The sequence below is a fragment of the Myiozetetes cayanensis genome, unplaced genomic scaffold, assembly GCF_022539395.1.
Source record: "Myiozetetes cayanensis isolate MyiCay16 unplaced genomic scaffold, myiCay2020 scf1, whole genome shotgun sequence".
In the NCBI taxonomy this organism is placed as follows: domain Eukaryota; kingdom Metazoa; phylum Chordata; class Aves; order Passeriformes; family Tyrannidae; genus Myiozetetes; species Myiozetetes cayanensis.
This window is the reverse complement of record NW_026086604.1, coordinates 119,340,958-119,362,840: the sequence shown is the minus strand read 5'-3', so window position 1 is coordinate 119,362,840 and position 21,883 is coordinate 119,340,958. Positions and strand designations below refer to the sequence as shown.

The following is a 21,883-nucleotide window of genomic DNA, read 5'->3' as shown; positions in this document are numbered from 1 at the left end:
ACAGGCGTATTAGCACCAGCCTTCAAAGAAACCCCCTCAAGCCCAAAAACAACTGAAAAGGAGGCTTCAAAGGATACATCTACCCCTCCACAACGTCCTATGCTCGCTGCAAACAATAGTAACAGAAAAATCTGCCCTAACAAGATTCAAGGAAGACATTGAAGTAGACTCAGCTGGATTCCCTAGGAAGAGCAGACTCCTCCAACATGGAAGGGATATTTTATTTATAAATGATATATGTTTAATAATACAAAAGCTGCAGTACCATCATCCAAATATTTGTTTTTATCTCTGTACAGGCAAGTCTGTCTCTGTTCAGTCACATCTTCTTTACTATAGACTTCCAGTGTGGAATCCTTCCCTACATGTTTTTGAGTTTTTTCTGTACCCATGCTACCTCTAATGCACCCTTCATTGCATTATTTAGGTATAAACTCCAGCTATAGACTGACAGGTAGAGCAGGGAAAAGCCCTTATTTCCTTATACTTTAACCGTGGAGTGTATTTTAGTGTCTCCGTTGTAAATCTATTTTTACCTGGCATCAGATATGAGATATAACTTGCGTTTAGAATAATTTTTCATCATTGCTTCTTGAAGCTGCCAGTGAGTTTATTAAAACTGAAAAGGTAATACCCCATATTCTTTTAGGTATGCTGTTTTTTCTCTTCCAGTTCCTTTTGCCTGAATCAGAAGGAATTGAATCCAAACAGCTTTTTAAAGACAAATGTAAAGAAAATATGCACTAGAAGTTGGGGTTGGTTTTGGTTTCAGTTTTTTTTGTTTTTGTTTTTTTTTTCTGAGAACTAGATGTTCAGCTATGATAAAAATATTTCCAACATAATGTTGCCGTATGCCCACATTTCCTCCCATGCTGTCTTAGCACATTCTGTATCATATTTTATTTCAGCCTGTTTCTCTGTGTTCAGAAGCAATTGGTAATGTGTATCAATGCTGGATGTTTTTGTGAAGACTTGTACTGAAAGCACAGAGCTAAAATCAAAGTTCATTCACGCCTTTGAGGTGCTACTGAAATTAAGTAGTTGGCTTGCTACTGATAATTGTAGGAAAATTTTGTAATGAGAGAAAAGATGTTCTATCTCACTTTCTTGGTCTATGTTTATTTGGACTACTAGAATAAGACACAAGAAAAGCTGTTAGAAATGGCACTGAATATCTTTAATTACAATTTGATCTTGACTACATAGTTTCTGCCCAGTCACTAAATTCTCTGAAAGTTAACAACAAAGAATTGCCACATAATGTTGAGAAGCTACATGCCATAGCTGCTTCCTGCAGTCATTCTCCATTCTCATCTTCTTTTGCTAATTTACCCCAGATTCTGACTGCACAGCTGAGTAATGACTGCCATACATATAGGCAGAGGGATGGGTAGCCCCCCAATATATCTTTTGATTTCCACATCTACCAGAGTAAGAACCCACCATCTGGAATGGCCTTTCCTATAATCGTGTTCAGTAAAACATCTTTAATTCTGTTCCAACTTCAAAAGACAGCAAAAATGTATCTTTTAATATACAGTGACTGGCAGATGGTTATTGCCCACTATTGTACTTTTCCTGGGTGTAGTTTATCAATGCTGCACTGATGCCATTCTCTTTTTGACACTAGCAGACTTCAGTTTGCATAGTGGGATTTTTTTTTTTTTACAGAAATCATATTCCATTATCTCTGCAATCATTGTCTATTCTCATTTTCACTCAATTGCTGCTTTATTAAGCAAAGTATTTAGAAAGTTCCTCCCAAAACCTCTACAATGAGTGCTTTTCAAAAATTAAAAGCTAACAGAACAATTTCTCTCCCTTTCATCACTAGAGGAATGTTATTAAGCAGGACTGTTTCTCTCTTTTTTTTTTTTTTATCTTCTCCCTTCAAATCTGTATGTGATAGTTAGACACCATACTGATGTGGGCGGCAGAAGGACCAGAATAGAACAAAGAAATGTTAAACCAGCACATTGCCTGTCTTAGTGAAGGTACACACAAGAAGAAGATGTGGTGGGAAATGTTTGTGAAAGGGGAAGCCAAGAAACAAAAGAGAATGTTTATAGTTTAGTTTGGACTGTCTTTCAAATATCTGCCCCTGAGTTCATTCTCTGTGGACCCAACTGCATAATTTCACATGGCACAGGATCACATTAGAAGGCAACAACAGCAAAACTAAGCCAATACAGACTCTGTGTCAAGTCAACCACGGGGAAAGGTTCACATATTTAAAATGATTGCTTCATTACACACAGGCAACTGAATATTGCAGCACTGGCATTCACAGACTTATGCTGATGCTCTAAGTGACTGCTCATCTTTAATTATAGGAAGACATTGCAGAAACGTGCATGAAAATGAAATTTTGTTTGCAGAGGTGCTTGGAGAGCAAGTGTTCCAGCAGCAATCACCAGCAAGTGGCAGCCACTGCTAGAAAGATTACACCTTTCCAAAGAAGCTGGAGTGAAGAAGCCAGTAGAATACCTTGCAATGAGAACATGGGCACAGAGAAATACAGGCTTTGTCTCCACACACCTCATTCCTAGTGGACAGTCAAGCACCACTCTGGGAGGAAGGTGTTTGAGAGAGAGATGAGGTAGCTCAAATCTGAAGGTCCACAGAGCCAAAACACTAACCTAGTATCACCAGTGGGCACATATGCTGCCGTGGACTGGCATACTTGGTGTGCATGGCTCTTATTATCTCCCTCTACGTAGTAAATATCCACACCACAGTGTATGGTGTTTACTACAGCTTTTGACAAATTGAATCCTTGCAAAATTGAGTACAATCCTCTGAAAAAGTAGAACTTTGCCCAAAGAGAACATTTCCTGGCCATGTCTGTGGCCGCCTCCAGCAGAGGCACCCACGGCATCACAGAGCAGCTTGTCACATCAGTATGAGTTCAGGAAATGCCTAAAGGAACTCCAAAATGAGCATAATCTGTGAATGTAAATTGTAGAGGTGTACTGCAATGTACACATGCACTACACACAGTAAACAATGTGGTGGGATTTCTTTGACAGACGTACAGCACTGGCACTTTAAAAAACCAGCCCCTCCACCATGGTGTGGAGGTTTCAGAAAACATCCTGTCTCACCTCAACCATATGATTTACTGTCAATATTGAGCAGGCATTGTTATTGCCAACGCTGTATTCCTAAAACAATTTTTCAGGAACACATAGCCATCACATTGTCAAGGTTCACAGTTCATACAATCACAGAGCCACTGAGTCTGGAGGGGATCTTGGGAGCCACACAGACAGCCTCCTGCTGAGGTTACTTATGACTTTGCCTAGTTGGGGCCACAGCTTCTCCGGGTAACCTCTTCAAATTATAACCTTTTTTCAGTTTTTCTGTTGTTGTGTTGTAGGTTTTGGTTTTTTGTTTGTTTTTGGTGGGGTTTTTTTGTGTGTGTTTTGTTTGTTTGTTTTTTGGAGGGGAGTGGTTTTTTTTAATTACTCAGTTTTAAATTACTCAAAAAAAAAAAAAGGACTTTTTCATTCAACCTCGGTGGTAGTGGATCAAGGGTTGGACTTGATGATCTCAGAGGTCCTTTCCAACCCAGCTGATTCTGTGATTCTAAATTTTCGATGATTCTAGGAAAGAGGAAATATTTTTTCTCATGATTTGTTGAAACCTGATGGTTTCAATAGATCTGACAAGTGTCAACCAGTCAGGAGGAAATTCCAGCAGCAGTTACATAAACCCCTGAAAACAGGCATGTTTAGAAAAGTAATGCTGATGCTGAGCCACGGCTGTGTCACTACAGGTATTGCTAGACTTAAAAGAGACAGCACTACATTAGTAACCCTCATCTGAATGACCCCAGGTCAGTTCTAGTTGGATGAGATGTATATTTAAATATCTTCACATCAAAGAAAAGGGAGAAATAGTTACATCTACATCTGCCACCTTAATTTTTAAAACAATTCACCCATTGAAGTTTTCTCTAATCAAAATGCTACCTCCAAAAATTTCTGCACTAGATTTATTATAGCAAGCAGAGCAATCCCTTCATCCCTTCCTCCTGCTGTGAAGGGACACATTATTCAAGACAGGAGCCTGGGCTGTGCTGAAGGCAGATAAAATTGCAGCCAGTTCCCAAAATAGATGTCAAAAGCCAAGCAGGCTCCTCTTCCTTCCATGGCTGCCCATGTCATGGGAACAATTCCACCATCATTGCACTTGTTAGACAGCTCTTCTCACACCTTCCCAGGACTGAAGAAGAGATCTTACCTTCAGAAACCATTCGTAGTCCAGTCCACACATCCCTGGTCCCCCAAACTGACTAGATCCATCTCAAGAATTTAGCCCTGGGAAGACACCTACAAAATGGTGTCATTAATTTGCATGGAAGTATAGGACAAAATTGGTATATGGCTGCTTTTTTCCTTCCAAGGAGAAACTCAAATTTACATAGGGAAGCAGATTTTAAGCCAGCACAGAGCTGGTGCAATAGAGATTCCCACGTTCAACAGATGGCACGTGAAAAGCCTCATGCACTGATCCACAGTGGTGACACACAGGGAAGGTCTCCTCATCCTTCACTGGTCACAACTTGTGTTGGCACAGTTATCAGGCCCCACAGAACCATTTCTTCTGCCCACCTGCAGTACCTCAGCAGGGCTCCAGCCATGCCACCTACATGGCCTGCAGCCTTTCCCCAGGTAATGGGCACACTGAGGCCTCTAAGATGTTTTGCATGACCCAGCAGCTCAGCAGTGCTGAGTATTTCCAGGGTGAATGAAGTACCCATGGAGTTGATTGAAACCTGAACCCTCCACTGTGGTCTTCTGAGTTATAATACCATGCCCAAGGTCATCCAGCTGGCAAAAAACATGCATGTGATTGGCTGGACAGCAGAACTTGTGAAGGATGTTTCTGCTTTGTGTGACCCCCAAGCCTTTCTCTAGCATCACGCCACTTGGTCTGAGGACAGAGCCAGGAACACGTTCTGGTCTCCTGGTCTCAAGGACAAAGACCCTTCAGATGATGCAAACTCGACCTCAAGAGCAGTTTGTTGCCAGGGGAACTATCCAATTCCTAATGCGCTGCAAGAAAACCTCTCTCTCCCCTGTGTCTTTTTTAGCGTGTTTAGCAAGTGTCAATCCTGAGGCTACCAGCCCAGTACCCAGGCTTCCTTTCCCAGCTCTCTCCAAAGTGCCAGTAACAAAGCAGTCAGGACAGTTCAGCAATCAGTGTCGATATAATCCTTCCTCTTTGTCAGTCAGCAGGAATAAATCACTCACAAGAGCCTGCTACAAATATACCACCCAGGCACAGGTAACATTCCTAAAAAGGGATGTGAAAGACAACAACTAATCAAGGATTCTGCAGCTGTCAGAGAGAGGTATTTTCTATGGCAGAGAAAATACCTCATTTTCCTGAGTATTTCCCATATGATTTTACCTTCATGCAAACTGTAAGTGTTAAAAACTGGAAACCAAGAGATCTCTAGAGGTTCTGTGAATTTTCAACATTGTTAAGCATAAGATTAAACGAAATTGGAAACAAAACACAAGTTTTCTGGTATTTCTGGACCAGAATATATATATTCTTACATGAAGCTTATGTGAGGTGAAGGAGAGTTATAATAATAATAATAATGGCCAGTCTTCGCGAGCGAAGATCCGGGGAAGGTCTTTCCACCTTCCAGCCTGCGCATTGGATTTTTTAGGTGAGACACAGTGTGCGCGGAACTGAGCCCACCCTTTAATCCTAAGGTTCATCTGCCGGGGCCAAGCGAGCTTGGACGGTGGCAGCGAGGTCCTTAGGACGTAGGTGGGTTGCCTTTAAGGGCTAACGAGCTCCACCTGCCCGGGAGTGGCCCTGACCGGGAATCGAACCCGGGTCTCCGCGGTGATAGCGCGGCGCCTTTACCCCCTAGACCACCAGGGGCTCCAGGAGAGTTATAAGTGGCCAGGAAAAAGGCCATGTAGAATTTCAACTTTTGACACAATCTAAATGGCAAAGCTGGAATTCAAATCAAGAAAGTGAAACAGCAGACACAGAGAGCTTCTTGATTGCAATAGGTTTAGCTTAGAAAAGGATTCTTATGCTCCAAATATTTTTATAGGTACTTCACTGATGAATGAACACATAACTTTTTTTAACTTCACCACCTCTTAGGAGAGGATAAGCCACACCTGATGCTGGACCAAACCACTCAGATCCATGTTTGGGAAAATACAGATTAGGATGGTTATTTCGTGATGTTTAAGGATGAACTTTACCAATTTCTTTCTAACTATTAGAAGTACCTCTTGGAGTTTGACACATGCATATTCCCATATAAATTCTGGTTCTGTAGGTTTAGAAATCTATCAACAGAGTGCTCTGTTCAAAGCACACTGTCTGTTGCTGAACATTTCTGGAATATACATTCATTTCAAAAAGGTAATAAATGTATTTTTACTCCAGCTTTGAACTGCTTAACTCTGCAATTTATCTTATCATTCCTCTGAAAAAGCTGATGAGACTGACAGCTCATTTTTTTTTTCATCTTCTTTGTGATGATAGCATTAGAATTCATCACCTCAGGAAGACTGAGGGATATTCAAGTTGTGAGAACTTTATGTTTCAGGTTATAATAATGGCCAGTCTTCGCGAGCGAAGATCCGGGGAAGGTCTTTCCACCTTCCAGCCTGCGCATTGGATTTTTTAGGTGAGACACAGTGTGCGCGGAACTGAGCCCACCCTTTAATCCTAAGGTTCATCTGCCGGGGCCAAGCGAGCTTGGACAGTGGCAGTGAGGTCCTTAGGACGTAGGTGGGTTGCCTTTAAGGGCTAACGAGCCCCACCTGCCCGGGAGTGGCCCTGACCGGGAATCGAACCCGGGTCTCGGCGGTGATAGCGCGGCGCCTTTACCACTAGACCACCAGGGGCTCCACATAGTTGTTGATCTTACAGTATAAAAATACCTTGGAACCTGTACCTGAGTACATCTTAGTATTTACTGAAGCCAAACCATCTACAAGCAGAGATTTAGTGACTGCAATTTGCAAATGACTGCCAAGTGTTACAATACTGACCATACTTCTTCATCATACTTTTGCTGTTATACATTTTTTCACACTGTGTGTTAAAGGCAAACCAACTGAGATAATATAAAAAAAGTTGATAAGTCTTTCATCTCCTACTCCTAATGCACAAGCAGGACAGACCAAAAGAAGTCTCTAATTAGCTATGCTAATTAATTTGAACATAGGACTCAAACCTCTTTCATTACTGGGGGGCAGGGGGGGGAAGAAAAAACAAAAGGTAATTTCATTTCCCACTTCTAGTTTCCCCAGTTAAGACTGATCTCTTCTCCTGGTATTTACACACCTAATGGCCTGCCAACATTCACACGCCCTGGGAGGTTAACACAATCAAGGAAACAGTGATATTCATAGGTATAAAATAGGCAGCAAATATCCAAAGGGATGCACTCCTTCTCAATTGAAGCACATACAGTTGTCTGTAGCTCATCTGTTAGTTGTTTTAATTCCACTGGATGTAGAAATCATTATTCTGGTATTTTTGCCTAAACCAAGCTTCTTTTCTTTTTCCCACATTAAAGGAAATTGGAAGTTCTTAAAAACAGAACTTTATAAGACTAGTTTTAATTCATTACTTAGTATTCAATTTTAAAAAAAAAGGCACAAAACATCTGGATTATTTGGGAGTTGTCTTATCTACAGTAACGTCTGTGTGATACAAACTGTGTTGTACCAGCCCTTCCCCAAGGTAGTGTTCACTTTCAGAAGGAAACAGGGGGACAGACTCATGACCAAGACTCAGTCACCCAAACGCACACCAAAGGGACTCCCAGGAAGAGCAAAATCTTGGAGGATAATTTCTCACTGAATGAAAATTAGGGTCTGGTTGCCCAGAATGAATATGAAGGCAGCACAGATAAAGATGTAGGACCCATCGCACTTTTTTTTTTTTTTTTTTTTTGGTACACGGCTATGATGTAGAGGTGATGGATTTTACATCCAAAGAAAGGCAACAAGGATGGCAAAGGGTCTAGAGCACAGGTCTCATGAGGAACAGCTTAGGGAGCTTGGGGTGTTTAACCTGAAGAACAGGAAGCTCAGGGCAGACCTTATTGCTCTCTACAGCTATCTGAAATGAGGTTGTGGTGAGGTGAGGTGAGGGTCAGCCTCTTTTCCTAGGTAACAAGTGCTACGACAAGAGGAAACAAAGTCAAGTTGTGCCACAGGAGGTGTATGCCAGATCTTAGGAAAACTTGCTTCATGGAAAGGGTTGTCAAGCACTGGAACAGGGTGCCCAGGGGAAGTGGTGAAGTTACGATTCCTGGAGGTATTTAAAAGATGTGTAGAAGTGGCACTTCTACACTGTGGTTTAGTGGTGAACTTGGCAGTGGTGAGACAACTGTTGGACTTCAAGATTTTACAGGTCTTTTCCAACCTAAACTATTCTTTGATTCTATGACTCTGTATCCAAAACTACTACCAAAGGAGAGACACTGAACTGTATTTGGGCAGAACATCATCAGGTGCAAGAGAAGACAGTAAAGGTGGCCAGTGCCAGGATATGAAAGAGGAGTGTGGGGGAACCTGGGAAGTACAGTGCATGGGTCTGGGTGTCCCACTGTCAAAGGAAGGCTGCACTCTCAGAGTGGGGACTGGACCAGACCGGGTGGGTGAGTCAACAAGGACAGGAAGCATCAAACAGAAGGTTGCTTGGTTGGTTGGAAATACCAATGATGTCTTCAGAAAGGCTGAGGAAGGGAAGTTCCCAGAGCAGCTGAGCTTATCCCCGATGCTTTCATCCCCTTTGTGCTCTCTGCTGCAGCTGGGTGAGGTCATTCCGCCTTCCTCTTCCTCTTCGCTTTTGTGGTGAAGTGACATCTCTGGCTCTAAACCGAACAAGGGCAGAGCAGACTGCATGATTATTTCCTTCCCAGGGCAGGGCAGGTCTACCTCACTGAGCGTAAGACTTGGGCCTGTCTTAAGATTTTCAAGGCCACCAACACAGAAATGATGAAGGACCCACAGCTCTCCGTGGCAGAGGGGCTAAGCAGTGTAGGCAATTGTTGCACCCAATACACCACCCTGTGAAAGAGGAAAGAAGAAAGCTGTGTTCACAAGGGGAAAACTGCCCTGCAATCAGGGGCTGTCCTCATAGTTTGAAGAAACAGGAGGCACAGCTCTCCAGTACACACAAGATGCCAGCTCAGTGTTTCCTCTAGTTCCCTTGGTTTCTTCTCAAATAGTCACTTGGAAATTCCATATTCCTAACAGACATGCTTCAAACAAAAAAGATGACTTTACAAGAAGGGAAATGGCAGCCTGGTAGCTAGGAGGTATGAAGGTTAGTCCAAAAGAAATGAGTTGGTGATTCCAGACCGGGAGACAAAACCAGCTGCTTGTATCTAGTATAAATCAAAAATCATTTAGGCTCCCTTGGCTGGATCTGCACATCCTTTTTTCAAACTGTGGCCATACGACAGAGCAGCCACACAGCCCCACGTTCATCTTTGAATGGTGCATTTTGGCGGTGTTTGCAGGGGTCGTGGTGGTCACAGACTAGGTTTCTTTCAGAGGAAGTTTAACCAGGTACTGTGATCCAAATGTATTAAAATAAGAATGTACTTTAAACCTTGCTGGGAATGCAAAAGCCCAAATGAATGACTGGGGGCATTTACTTGAAGAACCAGGCTAACCTTGCTTTGGAGTAAAGGGGCAAATTTCAGTGGAGGTGCAGGGGCTGCAGCATGGGCATCTTAAATCTTTGGGTTTATTCCTGTCACATACAACCCAAAATTGACATTTAGGGAAGAGGGAAAGAGACAGAAAACCCTTTCTCTCCCTGCCTCTGCCTTGAGTTAAGGCTTTGAGAATATGGAAAGGGCAGTTTGCGGAACCTAACGGTGGTGGAGCTCAGGGACAGTAAGTATGATACAGGCAGAAGTTTTGACATATGTGACTGTTATCCAGCCACCTTTAGTCAGTAAGAATTCGAAAAGCAACCAAAAAGGACTGGGCATTAGAGAGATAAAGTAGGAAAAAGCGGTGCTAAGGCACTTGGGGCAAACACTGTAACCATCATATAAAAATATAACTGTTCAAGCCAAAACAAGGGCTGACAGTAGATTTGAATAGCAGAAAGATACCTGCTAGAGAGTTCTTTTTATGAGAGGTTAGGAGAAATAAGGACTAACTATTATTAGAAAATATACAACCAGAGTATGTAACGCCACTTACGTCCAGAAATATATATTTTTGATCAATCTTCCCCATATTACACATTTATAAAGCTTTTAGAAAGCTTAGCAGCTCAGTGGTTTTTGTAACTATAAATCAGGAGGTGTGTCAGTGGCACTGCAAGCACATAAACCCAACCTTAGCTGTTAAATGAGCGGAATCCCAACCGATCTGATGCGCAATTTAACTTGTCTGGTGGAAGTCTCCAATCTATCTTGTTCCCAAGTTATTTGGAGGCAATGGCTGATAACTACAGCTCTGCACACGCAGATAAAAACGTGACTCTGAGCAATCAGCAAAAACGGATGCCTACCGAGACGCTTTTCCTGCTGCATGTGGCGTGTCCGACCCCCGCCCAGCTGCGAAACCACTGCCCGGAGCAGGATGGGAAGTCGGCCCCGAGGTCGGACAGATGCCAGCAGGCACCCCCCGCCATGGGTCATTTCCCCTACCCCCACCCCAAGGCAGCTGCATCGTTCTTGCCAGGGCCAAGGATTGTTCAGACACCAGCAAACAGCAGGGCAATAAGGTTGCTGAGCCTCAGGGTGTAGCAGGCAGCCTTGGGGTGGTTGTTCTTGGTGTCAGGTGAGGGAGAGGAACAAACCTGGCAGGCCTAGGCAGCATCTAGGAAAGACAAAAGATTCAGCCTGGAGCCAAAGCTCATATAAACCCAGCTTTGTTTCAAATGTACAAGCCACTGTGCTAAAATACCCAACACACTACAGCAGACTGAGCCATTCTGAGACAGGAGACTGATACCTTTACCTAAGTCTGATGGTTTTCTTAGTTACTTATTTCTTTTTTCTATTTCTGTGAGAATTCATGGAGTTTTAAACACTATTTAAATGGAAATGTCAAGCACTAGCAAACCACAACCTGGTATCTAACACAGTGCAAAGGTAAAGCTGATTCTCCAGCCTACTGATACACAAAACCCCTAAGGCAGTGTAGGAGAAAAACAGTAATCAATAAAACACTATTGCACGTGGCACTTAAAACAAAATGCAGTGTTCTTCAGAGAACAGCGCTTAGAGAATAGACTTCTTCTGTGAGTGTGCAGGTACTCAGAACTCATTAAATAAAAGCACTATCAAGTTAATTAGTTAATGTCTGGTAAACCCTTTGAAGAAATATGATATTGTGTACATCAGTGCCAGTTGTTATTTCAGGGCTAGTGGGGCATATTCTGTATTTGATTGTGCCAGTACAATCCCCTTTGGCTTCAACCCTGAGATCTGAATAAAGACAGAATGTAATATCAGGACAGAATTTGGCCTTTAAAAATGCTGCTTTTAGCATCTGCCATCTCTTCCTGACCTTGAGTTCTACCCCAAAGCAGGGAAAACAGAGTTTTCTTATCCAAACAAGAGGTACATTACACCCGCAGAAAGCAGTTCTCCCTTGCCTACAATTTCCACACAAGCCATAAAACAGGAGCAGCTATTCAGAGTGAAGCAAGCTCAGGCATCTCCAAGACACACAAAACATGAAAAGAAGTACTACAGAACAGTGGCATGGATGACAGGGGAGTTATTACACTATGAAAGATGCATACCCTGACTACACTGGCTCCTGAGAGCTCTGCAGAAAAATCAGAGCAAGACGCATCTGTGCCAATGTCAAAAGGTAAGAGAGATAAACACACTAAAACGCAACCCATGCAGTCCCGTAAGTGTACTTGAGAGGATTGTGCTGTGGCAGGAAAATACTGGCTAGAAAGCTACCAATAAATCAACTCTCCTAGGAAAATGTCGCCACCAGTCCTCCTTAGTATTTAAACCTTCATTTAAGTTGTCCTTCATATGTTCCTTACGCAAAAAGTTGAGTGTAAAGCTCTCTAGTATCCCTATAAAGCAAGATGCCTAAAGTTCAAAACAAGTGAGGCATCCCTAAAGGGATGATGCGGTTTGGCTTTGTCCTCTAGAGAAGTGTTGTAAGGATGGGAACAGATACACACCTTTTGCCAGCAAACATCTTGTCACTGGTAGTGGTCCCTGGCCACACAGTTATGCCTCTATGCTGTGGTGAGACCAGCAGTTCAGCCAAGAAAGACACTACCTAAGCCATCCATTCAATATCTACACATAGACAACATTTGGAAAGCTCAGCTTCCCTGGTATTTTGTTTGATGCATGGCAAGCATCTTTCTGTGCATGAAGCCAGTACAGATCTCAGTTCTTCAAAGATGACACAAGTAATTATATAGACATATAATTATATGTATTATCTCATAATTATAGAAGATACTTTTATATACTTCAGGCTATGTCAACTGCTTAGAGCTTGCCTGTATTTACAAGACAAGTTTGTAAAGTAAGAAAATTAAATTAACCAATATATGTTGTTACTTTTGAATTGTATTCTTTAATAAGTCCAAGAAAGGACAATCTGATATTAGGGGAAGAAAAACTTATCTCAGGATAAAGCAGTATTATTATTCTAGAATCAAATATTGTCAGTGTGTGGAACTAAATTTAGGTATCCCAGGATTAATAATTGTAAAGGCTCTGCCTGCATGTAAATACACCTCTCTGCTCCTTCAACTGCACAATCACTCTGCAAAACCTCAAAGAAAGCAATTTAGATTTTTTTAACAAATGCAAAGAGTGAAACAAATCAGGTAACTCAAAAAGGCCTAACTCAAAAAAAAACTATGAAAAATAGATTTCATTACTGACTTAAAAGGCAAGACCATTTGGGAAATTGAAAGCATGGATTATTACCTCCAGAGATTCAAAAAGTCTTTCTTTTACTACATTACCTCTCTCCATCCATTATTCATCAGAGATGCCAAATTAGACAATTTTCATGTCAAAGCACTCCTAGGCAAACCTCTCCTGTAGCAGTGAGGGGCCAGGGCCCAGCAGGGATGTTGTGGCACCACTGTGGGGGGGAGCTGAGAGGCATCACTGGCCCATCTCCACCTTCCTTGAACAGGAGCAGTTACTCCAAGTGAACGGGCTCTGGGGCACAGCACATTAGGTCTCCTGCCTGCAGAAGCTGGGATGAGTTTTGCTTCTCCTTGAAAGATGAGCTGCACCATTTCAGGCCCCAATACCTCCCCACCATTAGAAAAAGCAACTCCTTGTAGGATTTCATCCTAGGCTTCTTCATGTTCTTGCACACATCCACTAAGATGTTTGGAGGAAATTGAGAGGGATAGGAGCAAATAAAGGCAAAAGACAGATAAGATGGCACCAAGAATACTTTACTATTCTGTCAGATAAAGGCACATCTTGTCACAGTGCCTTCTACGTGCCCCTTCATCTTTACTCTGCCCCTATGGCATTTGGTATTACTTGCTCAATATTTCTGCTGGTTCCTGCACCCCTGGCACCCATCCTCTCCCACCATCTATCATTCTCCTTCTCCCTGCAAGGGACTTGCAACTCCACCCCTTCATTATCAGTCTGTCTCTTCTTTTCTTCTCTTCCAGAGTACAATTTTTAAAGGCTTTCCTGGGAGGCCGGGAAGAACTTTGTGTGAGCCTCTATAGACATCTGTAGACATGTGTGTGTATACACGTGTGCAACAGTCCTCCACTCTCAGGATCAACAGAAACACTTTGTCCTTCACTGCAGTCAGAGGGTAAGGAGTGGAAGAGTGCACAGCCTTGGGCACATGCAAGGTCCCACCGCTGAGGCGAGTAGCAGTAGTCAGGGATTGATGCCCCTGGGGAATCCACCCCAGCACCCATGGATGTCCTGCAGCATCAGCTCTCAGTTCAGGGTCTCAGATGGTGCCAGCCTCCGAAGTAAGCTGAGCAGGACACATACAGGCCAGCCCATTTATTTGCCACCGGTATTTCAGAACCAGCCTTTCACAGATAATTTTAGCTTGCTTTACCAGTTGATCCCGAGAGCAAGGGGAAATTCTGTTTTTTCTCTTAACGTTGTTTATACAATACTGTGATGAGCAGCATACATACAGCCAGAGGGAAAATGAGGCTTAGCAAGTACTACTTCTTGGCAACCAGTTTTTAAACAGATGTTCAGCTGTCGTAAGACGCATTGTAGTGGTGGGCTGGGCCCTAGTACAATGTGCAGCCAAGGATGTAGTGACAATTGTACAGGATTAATTAAACTTCCTGAATGACCTCACTTCAAGGCTCTGCAGAGACCAGATAAGAATCACACAGCTTGGCCAAGAGCCTTAAAAGGGAGAGGAAAGGGAGGGAAAAGGACTTTCCGTAAATGTGGACTTCTTTCTCTGGGTTGTGAAACAGCACCTGTGGGTCCTGTCAGAGAGAAGGGCAATGTGCTGCTGCTCTCACTCAGTTGTCTCACAAAGAGATATGAATGGGTCAGATGTGCAAGCAGATGGTCACAGGCAGCCCTGGAACCTTACAGCAGTGTGCAGAGCAAGCTCCCTCTCCATCTTCCCCCACAGTCCTGCTGCCTTCACCCCTTTTTGTGTAGCACTTACACAGCACTTTGCATCCATTCCACGATCCTATGGGCATGGAAAGACCCACCAACGCAAAGTTACAGGGACTTATGCTGCAAATAATATAATTTCCTAACTCTCTCCCTTGATCCCCTGATCATCCACACTTCATAAACGTACTAAAAGCCGGCTCAGTCCAGCTGGCAATAATTCCCCATAGTCTGAAAGCATGAAAGAAACCATTATTAATTTGGCTCATTCCTTCCATGTCAGTCTTCCAACACTACTCTAGCAGGCTTTGCAACCTGAAAACACCCCATGTATGCCTGACCGCCACTTCATAGGATATACAAGCTGTACAACCTGGTGTCATACTACTGCAACAGTGTCTGGCACTGAGGCACTGAACTGCAAAGGTACTGCAAAATAATGACATCCTAGGTCATAAACAAAACACAGGTACTACGGAACTAAACAGGGCCAGGACGTGAACTTGAGCCCAGCCCACATTGTTGAACTTTCAACAGGCTTCCTGGTCTGATTGTGTCTCTCAAGACAATGCCCAGGCTTATTTTAGGGAACACCATGCTCTAGTAATTAAGAGGACTGATGCTACCTCGTTCTATAGAGAAAGAGCTCATTGATCAGCAGTGCAGCATCCCCTTAGGATGACCAGGACATGGCCTGTTTTACTTGCTCCTCAGGATGACCATGCAAAGCCCAGAGATATCGGCTCATGCTGGTCTGGACATGAGCCAGTTTACACACCTTCACCTGGGAATGAAGGATTGCTCCTCAGGGCAGATCCTCTAGCAGCATAGATGTAGTCAAAGCTATTCAAGTGCTTAGCTTCCTTTGATTTCAGGCACACAAGCACCTTAAAAAATAGAGTTTGAATTTCACCGTAACGCTGGGAGAATGATTTCACGTCACAGTTAGTGCCGTGCTCCCCTGGGATGGTCCTGCTCTCCACCACACTCTCATCAGTTTTGATGGCTCTCTTTTTCATCACACCAACCAGCTTACCAAGCCAGGGCACACGAGGTGCCTGGCTACAGCAGCAGTGTGGCATGCAGCCAAAGATGGTGTGAAGGAGAAGCAATGCTCCTTTCCACTACAGGTAGCGGATTGAGACTTCTCTCCAGAGAAGTGCCTCTGGAGAAATAAGCAGTTCTTAGGGAATAGCATGGCTTCTGCTCTCTGCACAAGGGACGTTGTTTTGTCCTACAGTGCCTGGAGAAAACTTACCGCTACAGAGCTTGATCTGCACACCTTTCCCATCATCATCCTGGTATGTGCACCAAGTCCCAAAGGAAGTTCTTAAGCTCTACTCATTCAGCCCTGCTGCTGATCTCAAAAGGGGATTTGCCCACACAAGCTATAGAAAGGAGTTCAGAAAATTACCCAGAGAATGAAAAATATTCTTGTACAAAAAAAAAAAAATGTTCTCAATGTAGGAAATATCTTTGGCCTTTCCTACCCACAATCTTGAAGAGAAAATTGATGTGTCCAGAGAGCAGAGAGGAATCTCAATGGTTTTAATACTACACATGCATCTAATATATTTACATGTTAATATTACTGTGATATATATAACTTAAAGGGTTGTGAAAAACTTCTGGAGAAGGTAAAACAGCTGAAGAGTTAAATAACTTGCTGAAGTCCCACAGCAAATCACTGATAAGAATCGAGAATAGAATCCATGTGAAACAGCAAAACAGAGCAGAACCTAAAGTGATTGGCACGATGCCTATCGATTTCAAAGGGACCACAATTTAATCCCCAGAGCCTTGACTTCTAACCTGACCTTCTTGTGGCACTGCAGATTATCAGCTGAGAAACTGCTCTGTTTCAGGCTGATCAGCATGAAGATGCATGTGACATGCATCTTAATAAGCAAGCTATGATAAATTTGTTTTTAAGTACTACTTAAGAAAATAGGTCTAGTAGATATTAGAACCATCAAAAATGTGGCGAAATTTTTTTCCTAGATTTACTTGCTTTATGTGATCTAGGATCCAAATCCCTACTATTCTTACAAATCCCCCAAATCCAGCAAATTTATCATTTTCTTCAACCAAACACAGTAAATTTCCTTCCCAAATACAGAGTTCACCCTACGAAATTAAGAATAGCACATTCAAATAGGGTGAAGCATTTTCATTTAATCTTTAACCTGGATTTAATTACTGCACAGCTTGATCTCCTGGAACTTCCTTTTCACAATTTAGATTCCACAAGGACAAGAACAAAGGAAGAGCTGTGGATGTCACCATGCTTATAATGGGGCATCTTTCATCACTAAAATAATAAAGAAAATGGCCAAAAAAGGTTGTGCTGCTTCTATGGCAAAATGAGACAAAGAGGTGAGGCATCCATGTCTGACGACACACATCTTACAGGAACACACTGGGCAGCCTGGATAACGAACACCCCAGACCTTGAGCACCTCTGAAGCATGGGAAGAAAAGCCCAGTGTTCTCTCCCAGACTGACCATTCCTGCAGAAAGAGGCAAGCACAGAACTGCCTCTAGCAGTACCAGAGAGCCACTTGCTTTCTCCATGCCCAGGGCTAGCTCTGGTCCTGTACCAGGAACATGGGAACTGAGTTTCCAGCAAAAGACAAGGATTGCTGGGGATACCAGCAAAAACTGAGCCCCTACCAGAGTACCTAAAGGTAATGACACCCTTGTTTTCTTTGCACAACAAGAAAACAGCAGTATTACATCCTCTGCACACTCACGGAATAACCACATCAGTGTCCTTTGTTGCTGGATGCTGAAAAGATACCATTGTTGGAAAAGCTCAGACAAATGTTTGCAAAGCACACATTTTCTACTTTGTTTTCTGCGTATGGAACTCAGGTTGCTTTAATACCTTTAAAAGCACACAAACAAACATATTTAGTGACTTTGTTCTGATTCCCACCTGAATGCTTTTTGCACAGTGCCCAGGCTTTACTGGTAATAATGTCTCATCTGGAAAAGTAACAATAGGAAACAAAAATTATGAAGAATTGAACAACAAATTAGTTGTTAAAACAAGTATATTAACCTGCTTACAGTGCATGATCTTTCCTGAAAGCTCAGTTCACCTCCTGAGCAGACGTGTCAGCAGCAGTGCCAATACCATGATAAATTAATCGCTTGTAGACCCAAGGTTAAAAGGCTGATTTATGTCCAGGAGTAGAGCAATGGTTACAAAGGCCCTTCTCAGCCTAGAGGTTCAAGTGGAAACATACTCCAGGTTCAGAAATCCTTAATTCCAGCTCAGACCTGCAATTAAAAATAAAAAGCAAAAACAAATATCTTATAATAAAAAACATCCTCAGTTTAAACAATTGTTGTTTGACCCACAGGTCTAAGAGTGTACATGATCCTTATTGTCACAACCTCAACAAATGTTATTATCCAGTGATTAAACAATTGTTTTCCTTCAGAATGGTTAAAAGATTATATTGATAAAAAAAGAAAAAAACGATAAAATACATCCAAACCTCATGACAGATTTAGACAAAAATCATCATCATCTGTGCTCTAATTGTCTTAGGTGAGATATGGAAATCCTAAAAATGGCCCAGAACTCAGAACTCTCAGATTTAGGAGAAAAAGGGAAAGAGGGGAAAATTTGGCAAGTTTCTTCCACTATTGTTTTTATTTCTGAGCTTCCTTTTTTTCAAACAAACAAACAAACGAACAAAAAGATAACTAATTTGCATAGGAAAAAAAAAGCCAACGGTTTTGCTAAGAGGATTCCATTTTAGATTTGGCAAAATAATTTTGATGCTATTTCAGAAAAGCCCTTTTGCAAAATGAGCGCTATTCCATCTTCCACCTTCAGGCTTTTCCATCAGCCTTCTGTTGCACATCAGTGTCTCTGACACTACACAAGCACACTCCTTCCCCTGGCTCAAGCCTTCCCTGTGCTGCTTTTCCCCAAGTACTCTGATTTCCAGGCATGACTGGCAATTCTTGGTGATTGCCTGTCTGCACGTCACAGTGATCCTCTTGACTCCTCCAGGGACTCCAGAAACCTTCTCAGCATTGGAAGGCAGCTAAGTTCCTGCACAATCAACACTGGCACCTGATGAGCAGCAGCGTTTCTATGTTGTCCCATGGATCTGATTTATCATTAGGTAAGATTGGGCCCATTCCAGTGAATGAGAAAATAATACATTCACAGCACCAGCATGACTCAAATGAAATATTTCCAGGTTTTCTTTTGACGGAAGTAGTTAGCATTCTATTATGCCAATGCTACATTTTTATAAGGTAGAAAGCCATTATTTTAGTGTCGAAGCCCAACATCATAAGTATAATCTTCAACGTAGAGAGCAAATCACTACAAATAGGTAAGATACTGATGGAACAGAGACTGTGCAGGCAGAAGTGTATGTTGCTTCAAGCAGCTATATCCCTACCTCCCCCCAGTAAGCTATATTAACTGCTCTGACACCTCTTCATGACAGATAATAGCCCCACTAACAAGCACCTGACTCTGCCTAAGTATCTGTTAAAAGCGTCACTGTCACTCCGGTGGGAGCTCTGCTTAATGCTCGTCTCCCGGTGAGGTGAAGCAGCTCAGCACAAACAGGCAGCTCTCTCCTCTGCTGCAGCCATCTTTGCCAAGAGCTGCAGGCTCCTGCTTTTCCATGTCCTACAGCAGGCCGCTGGTTTGTCTGCCTCACTCCCTAGAGATGCTGGAAAGATACGGTCTCAGTCCTAAGCAACTGGGAAGCCCTCTCTTATCTGCCAATGGAAGATAGGGAATATAGGGTACTAAGGCTTTTAAACTGACATTGCATAAAAATTACCAAATGCTTTCAGCATTTCAGTTAGAGACACTTCCGATCCACTTCTCAAGAAGAGGTAGAAAAAGCATCAGCTCCAGCTTTTCCAGGGCTTTTCTCTCCTGTAACAGCGCGTTCTGCCCTGTGGGACTTTGGTTAGCAGTGCCCAGCTCTGGAAGCATGACTGCAGTGCGATGAACATGAAAAGCTGTGATAAACACAGTACACTGTGGGGCGGGGTGGGCAAAGGAAGGTAGGAACCAAGTGGATTTTTAATCTATAGATATTAGTTCTGCCAGCTAGCATACACTTAAAGAAGAAACAAAACAGGAGTCACAGGGAAACACCTGCAGCTCTTTGAGAGTCCCTCAGCTTTGAACGTCTTCTTTGTTTCACCAATTTAAATTAAGCAATTAGTAATGTGCTGACAATTTTTTTTAACATGCTATTGGAGCAAATGTTACCCATGTGCGTTTGATAAGACCACAGCACAGAAAGGGCACGTAAAAGATGGCTCTGAAATTTGTTGTTGTCACACTGAAAAGATAAAAAGCCTTTTCTCTGCCACAGGGGTGGGGAAAAGCAGAGTATTTGAATCAAATTAGCCTGCTGGGTACCTAAGAAAGATAAGTGTATGCAGAGTGTATTGACCACATACTGTTCTTGAAGGGGGTTGATAGGGAACATATGTGAAGACTTGATGGTGCTGGAAAGATCTGAAGACTCCCTCCTTCCTGCCTGAAAGGTTTCTTTTGGCTGCACAGTTTGAACCTGGTTCAGTCCCTCTACTCCTCTGATCTCCGCCACCATGCCTCTGCAACCAGTGCTAAATTTCCCTCATGAAAGCAAAAAGTTATACATAATCTGCCTCCTGGAAATGTTCTTCTCAGCAGTCCTTCCCTTCCCATGGGTCTTCTATAAATCCTGCTGTTCTCTGTGTTGGTTAATCTCCCAGATAATTCTGCACAAGCTGAAGTGATGCCTGGGAATCAGAAACTTTCTCCAGCAGGGAAAGGGAGAGAAAAACAGAAGTTAAAGCTCACTTTAAAATGTTTGGTTGTTGTGGTTTTTTTAATGTCTGGGTGATAAGTCCACTGAGACAGCATCAAACCACATATTTCTTAGGCAGTGGCTAGCACAAAAGCCTTGGCTCCATTCCCCTTAGACCTGGGAGCTTTGTGGAGCAGAAGACTTCTCCCATGAGACTCCACTTCCTAGGAAGTTTTATTTCCCCATATCTGAGATCTGAGACCACATGCCTGGAAGCAGAGAAGAGAGCCTTCCCACCCATTTTAACCCTTCATACCATGTAAACCACTAACCTACTAACATCCCTGAGCTGTTGCATTTGCACCAGCTGCATCTTGCACTTTTCAGGAGAGTAGAAAAGAAAGGCCATGGGAACATCTCATGAGCATTTCAAGGGCAATGTGCTGTGCTGTCATGTTTACAGATTTGAACATCCTCACTATCTCACATCAAGCAAAAGCTAAAACAGGCCCCAGTGGCAGCATGAGCTGTATCTTGTCATATCACAAACTCCACAGGGCCCATGCAATCAAGATCAGGCCCATTCAGTGACACCTACCCACCTTGGGTACCTATGCCATGAACAACTCACTCAGCCTTCTGCTTGCATTGAATCCACTGGGTTTATTTTAAAGCTGTCCTTGAATCAACATGACACATCTGCAAAAGCAAAATCTCAAGCTACTCTGTTGAGGATTTAAAGAGGACAAATAGGGCACAACTACAATGGAAGTGACAAGTCCTAGCAGAAAGAATATTTTAAAACCTCAGATAGATGTCCTTTTCATAACTTCAATTTTTTAAATGCACGTAAGGTTTGAAGATGAAGCCAGCATCACATGCAATCACAAACTAAAACTGGTCCAAAACCACAAAAAAATGGAGGCAGAGAAATGCAAAGTTAAATTTCTGCATGGCTGTTTTTCCTCCCCAGTTTGGAGGAGCCACCCCTGCCTCTGCCTGCTGGCGAGAGACAGGTGAGTGAATTTCTTCTGCCTTCTCCTGGACCTTCAGGTGCTCCAGGTGGCCTTGAATGGAAGTGACAGACACTCTCTGCCCCATCCCCTCCACCATTTGCTAGCCACTGTGTTTCACGTTCCTGCATCTGGATTTATGCCTTCTGACCTGGTGAATTTAACCCAAATGACCCGGAAAGTTTGTGTTGCATCATGCCTGCAGGCCATGGGCCAAGGAAGATTGCATGGAGGGGAAGTAGAAGGTTTTCCAGAGGAAAGTCCCTACAAACAGGGAAGAAAGCCAGGCTCAGATTTACATTTGTGGTCCAAAATTGAGAGTTAAGGGAAACTCCAAGTGCTGTAAGAGCAACATTTACACGGTGAGCATACTACACCATGAGATAGCTAAATCACCTTTGTGGTGACACCCCCTGCCCTCTGCTGCTCCCAGCCCACTGCTGACAGGCTTCAGTTCTCCTCTGCCTCTTTCTACTAGAGCC

General features: G+C 43.0%; 1 protein-coding gene across 1 annotated transcript in view; it reads right to left on the bottom strand.

The window, feature by feature from the left end:
• RAPGEF5 (Rap guanine nucleotide exchange factor 5) overlaps positions 1 to 21,883 on the bottom strand; it is a 216,632-nt gene that overhangs the window by 177,748 nt on the left and 17,001 nt on the right. The window contains exon 3 of the mRNA XM_050329335.1: positions 17,664 to 17,884. Coding sequence (XP_050185292.1) covers positions 17,664 to 17,678 — 15 coding nt within the window. The 5' untranslated portion in view covers positions 17,679 to 17,884. The remainder of the gene's footprint in view (positions 1 to 17,663; positions 17,885 to 21,883) is intronic.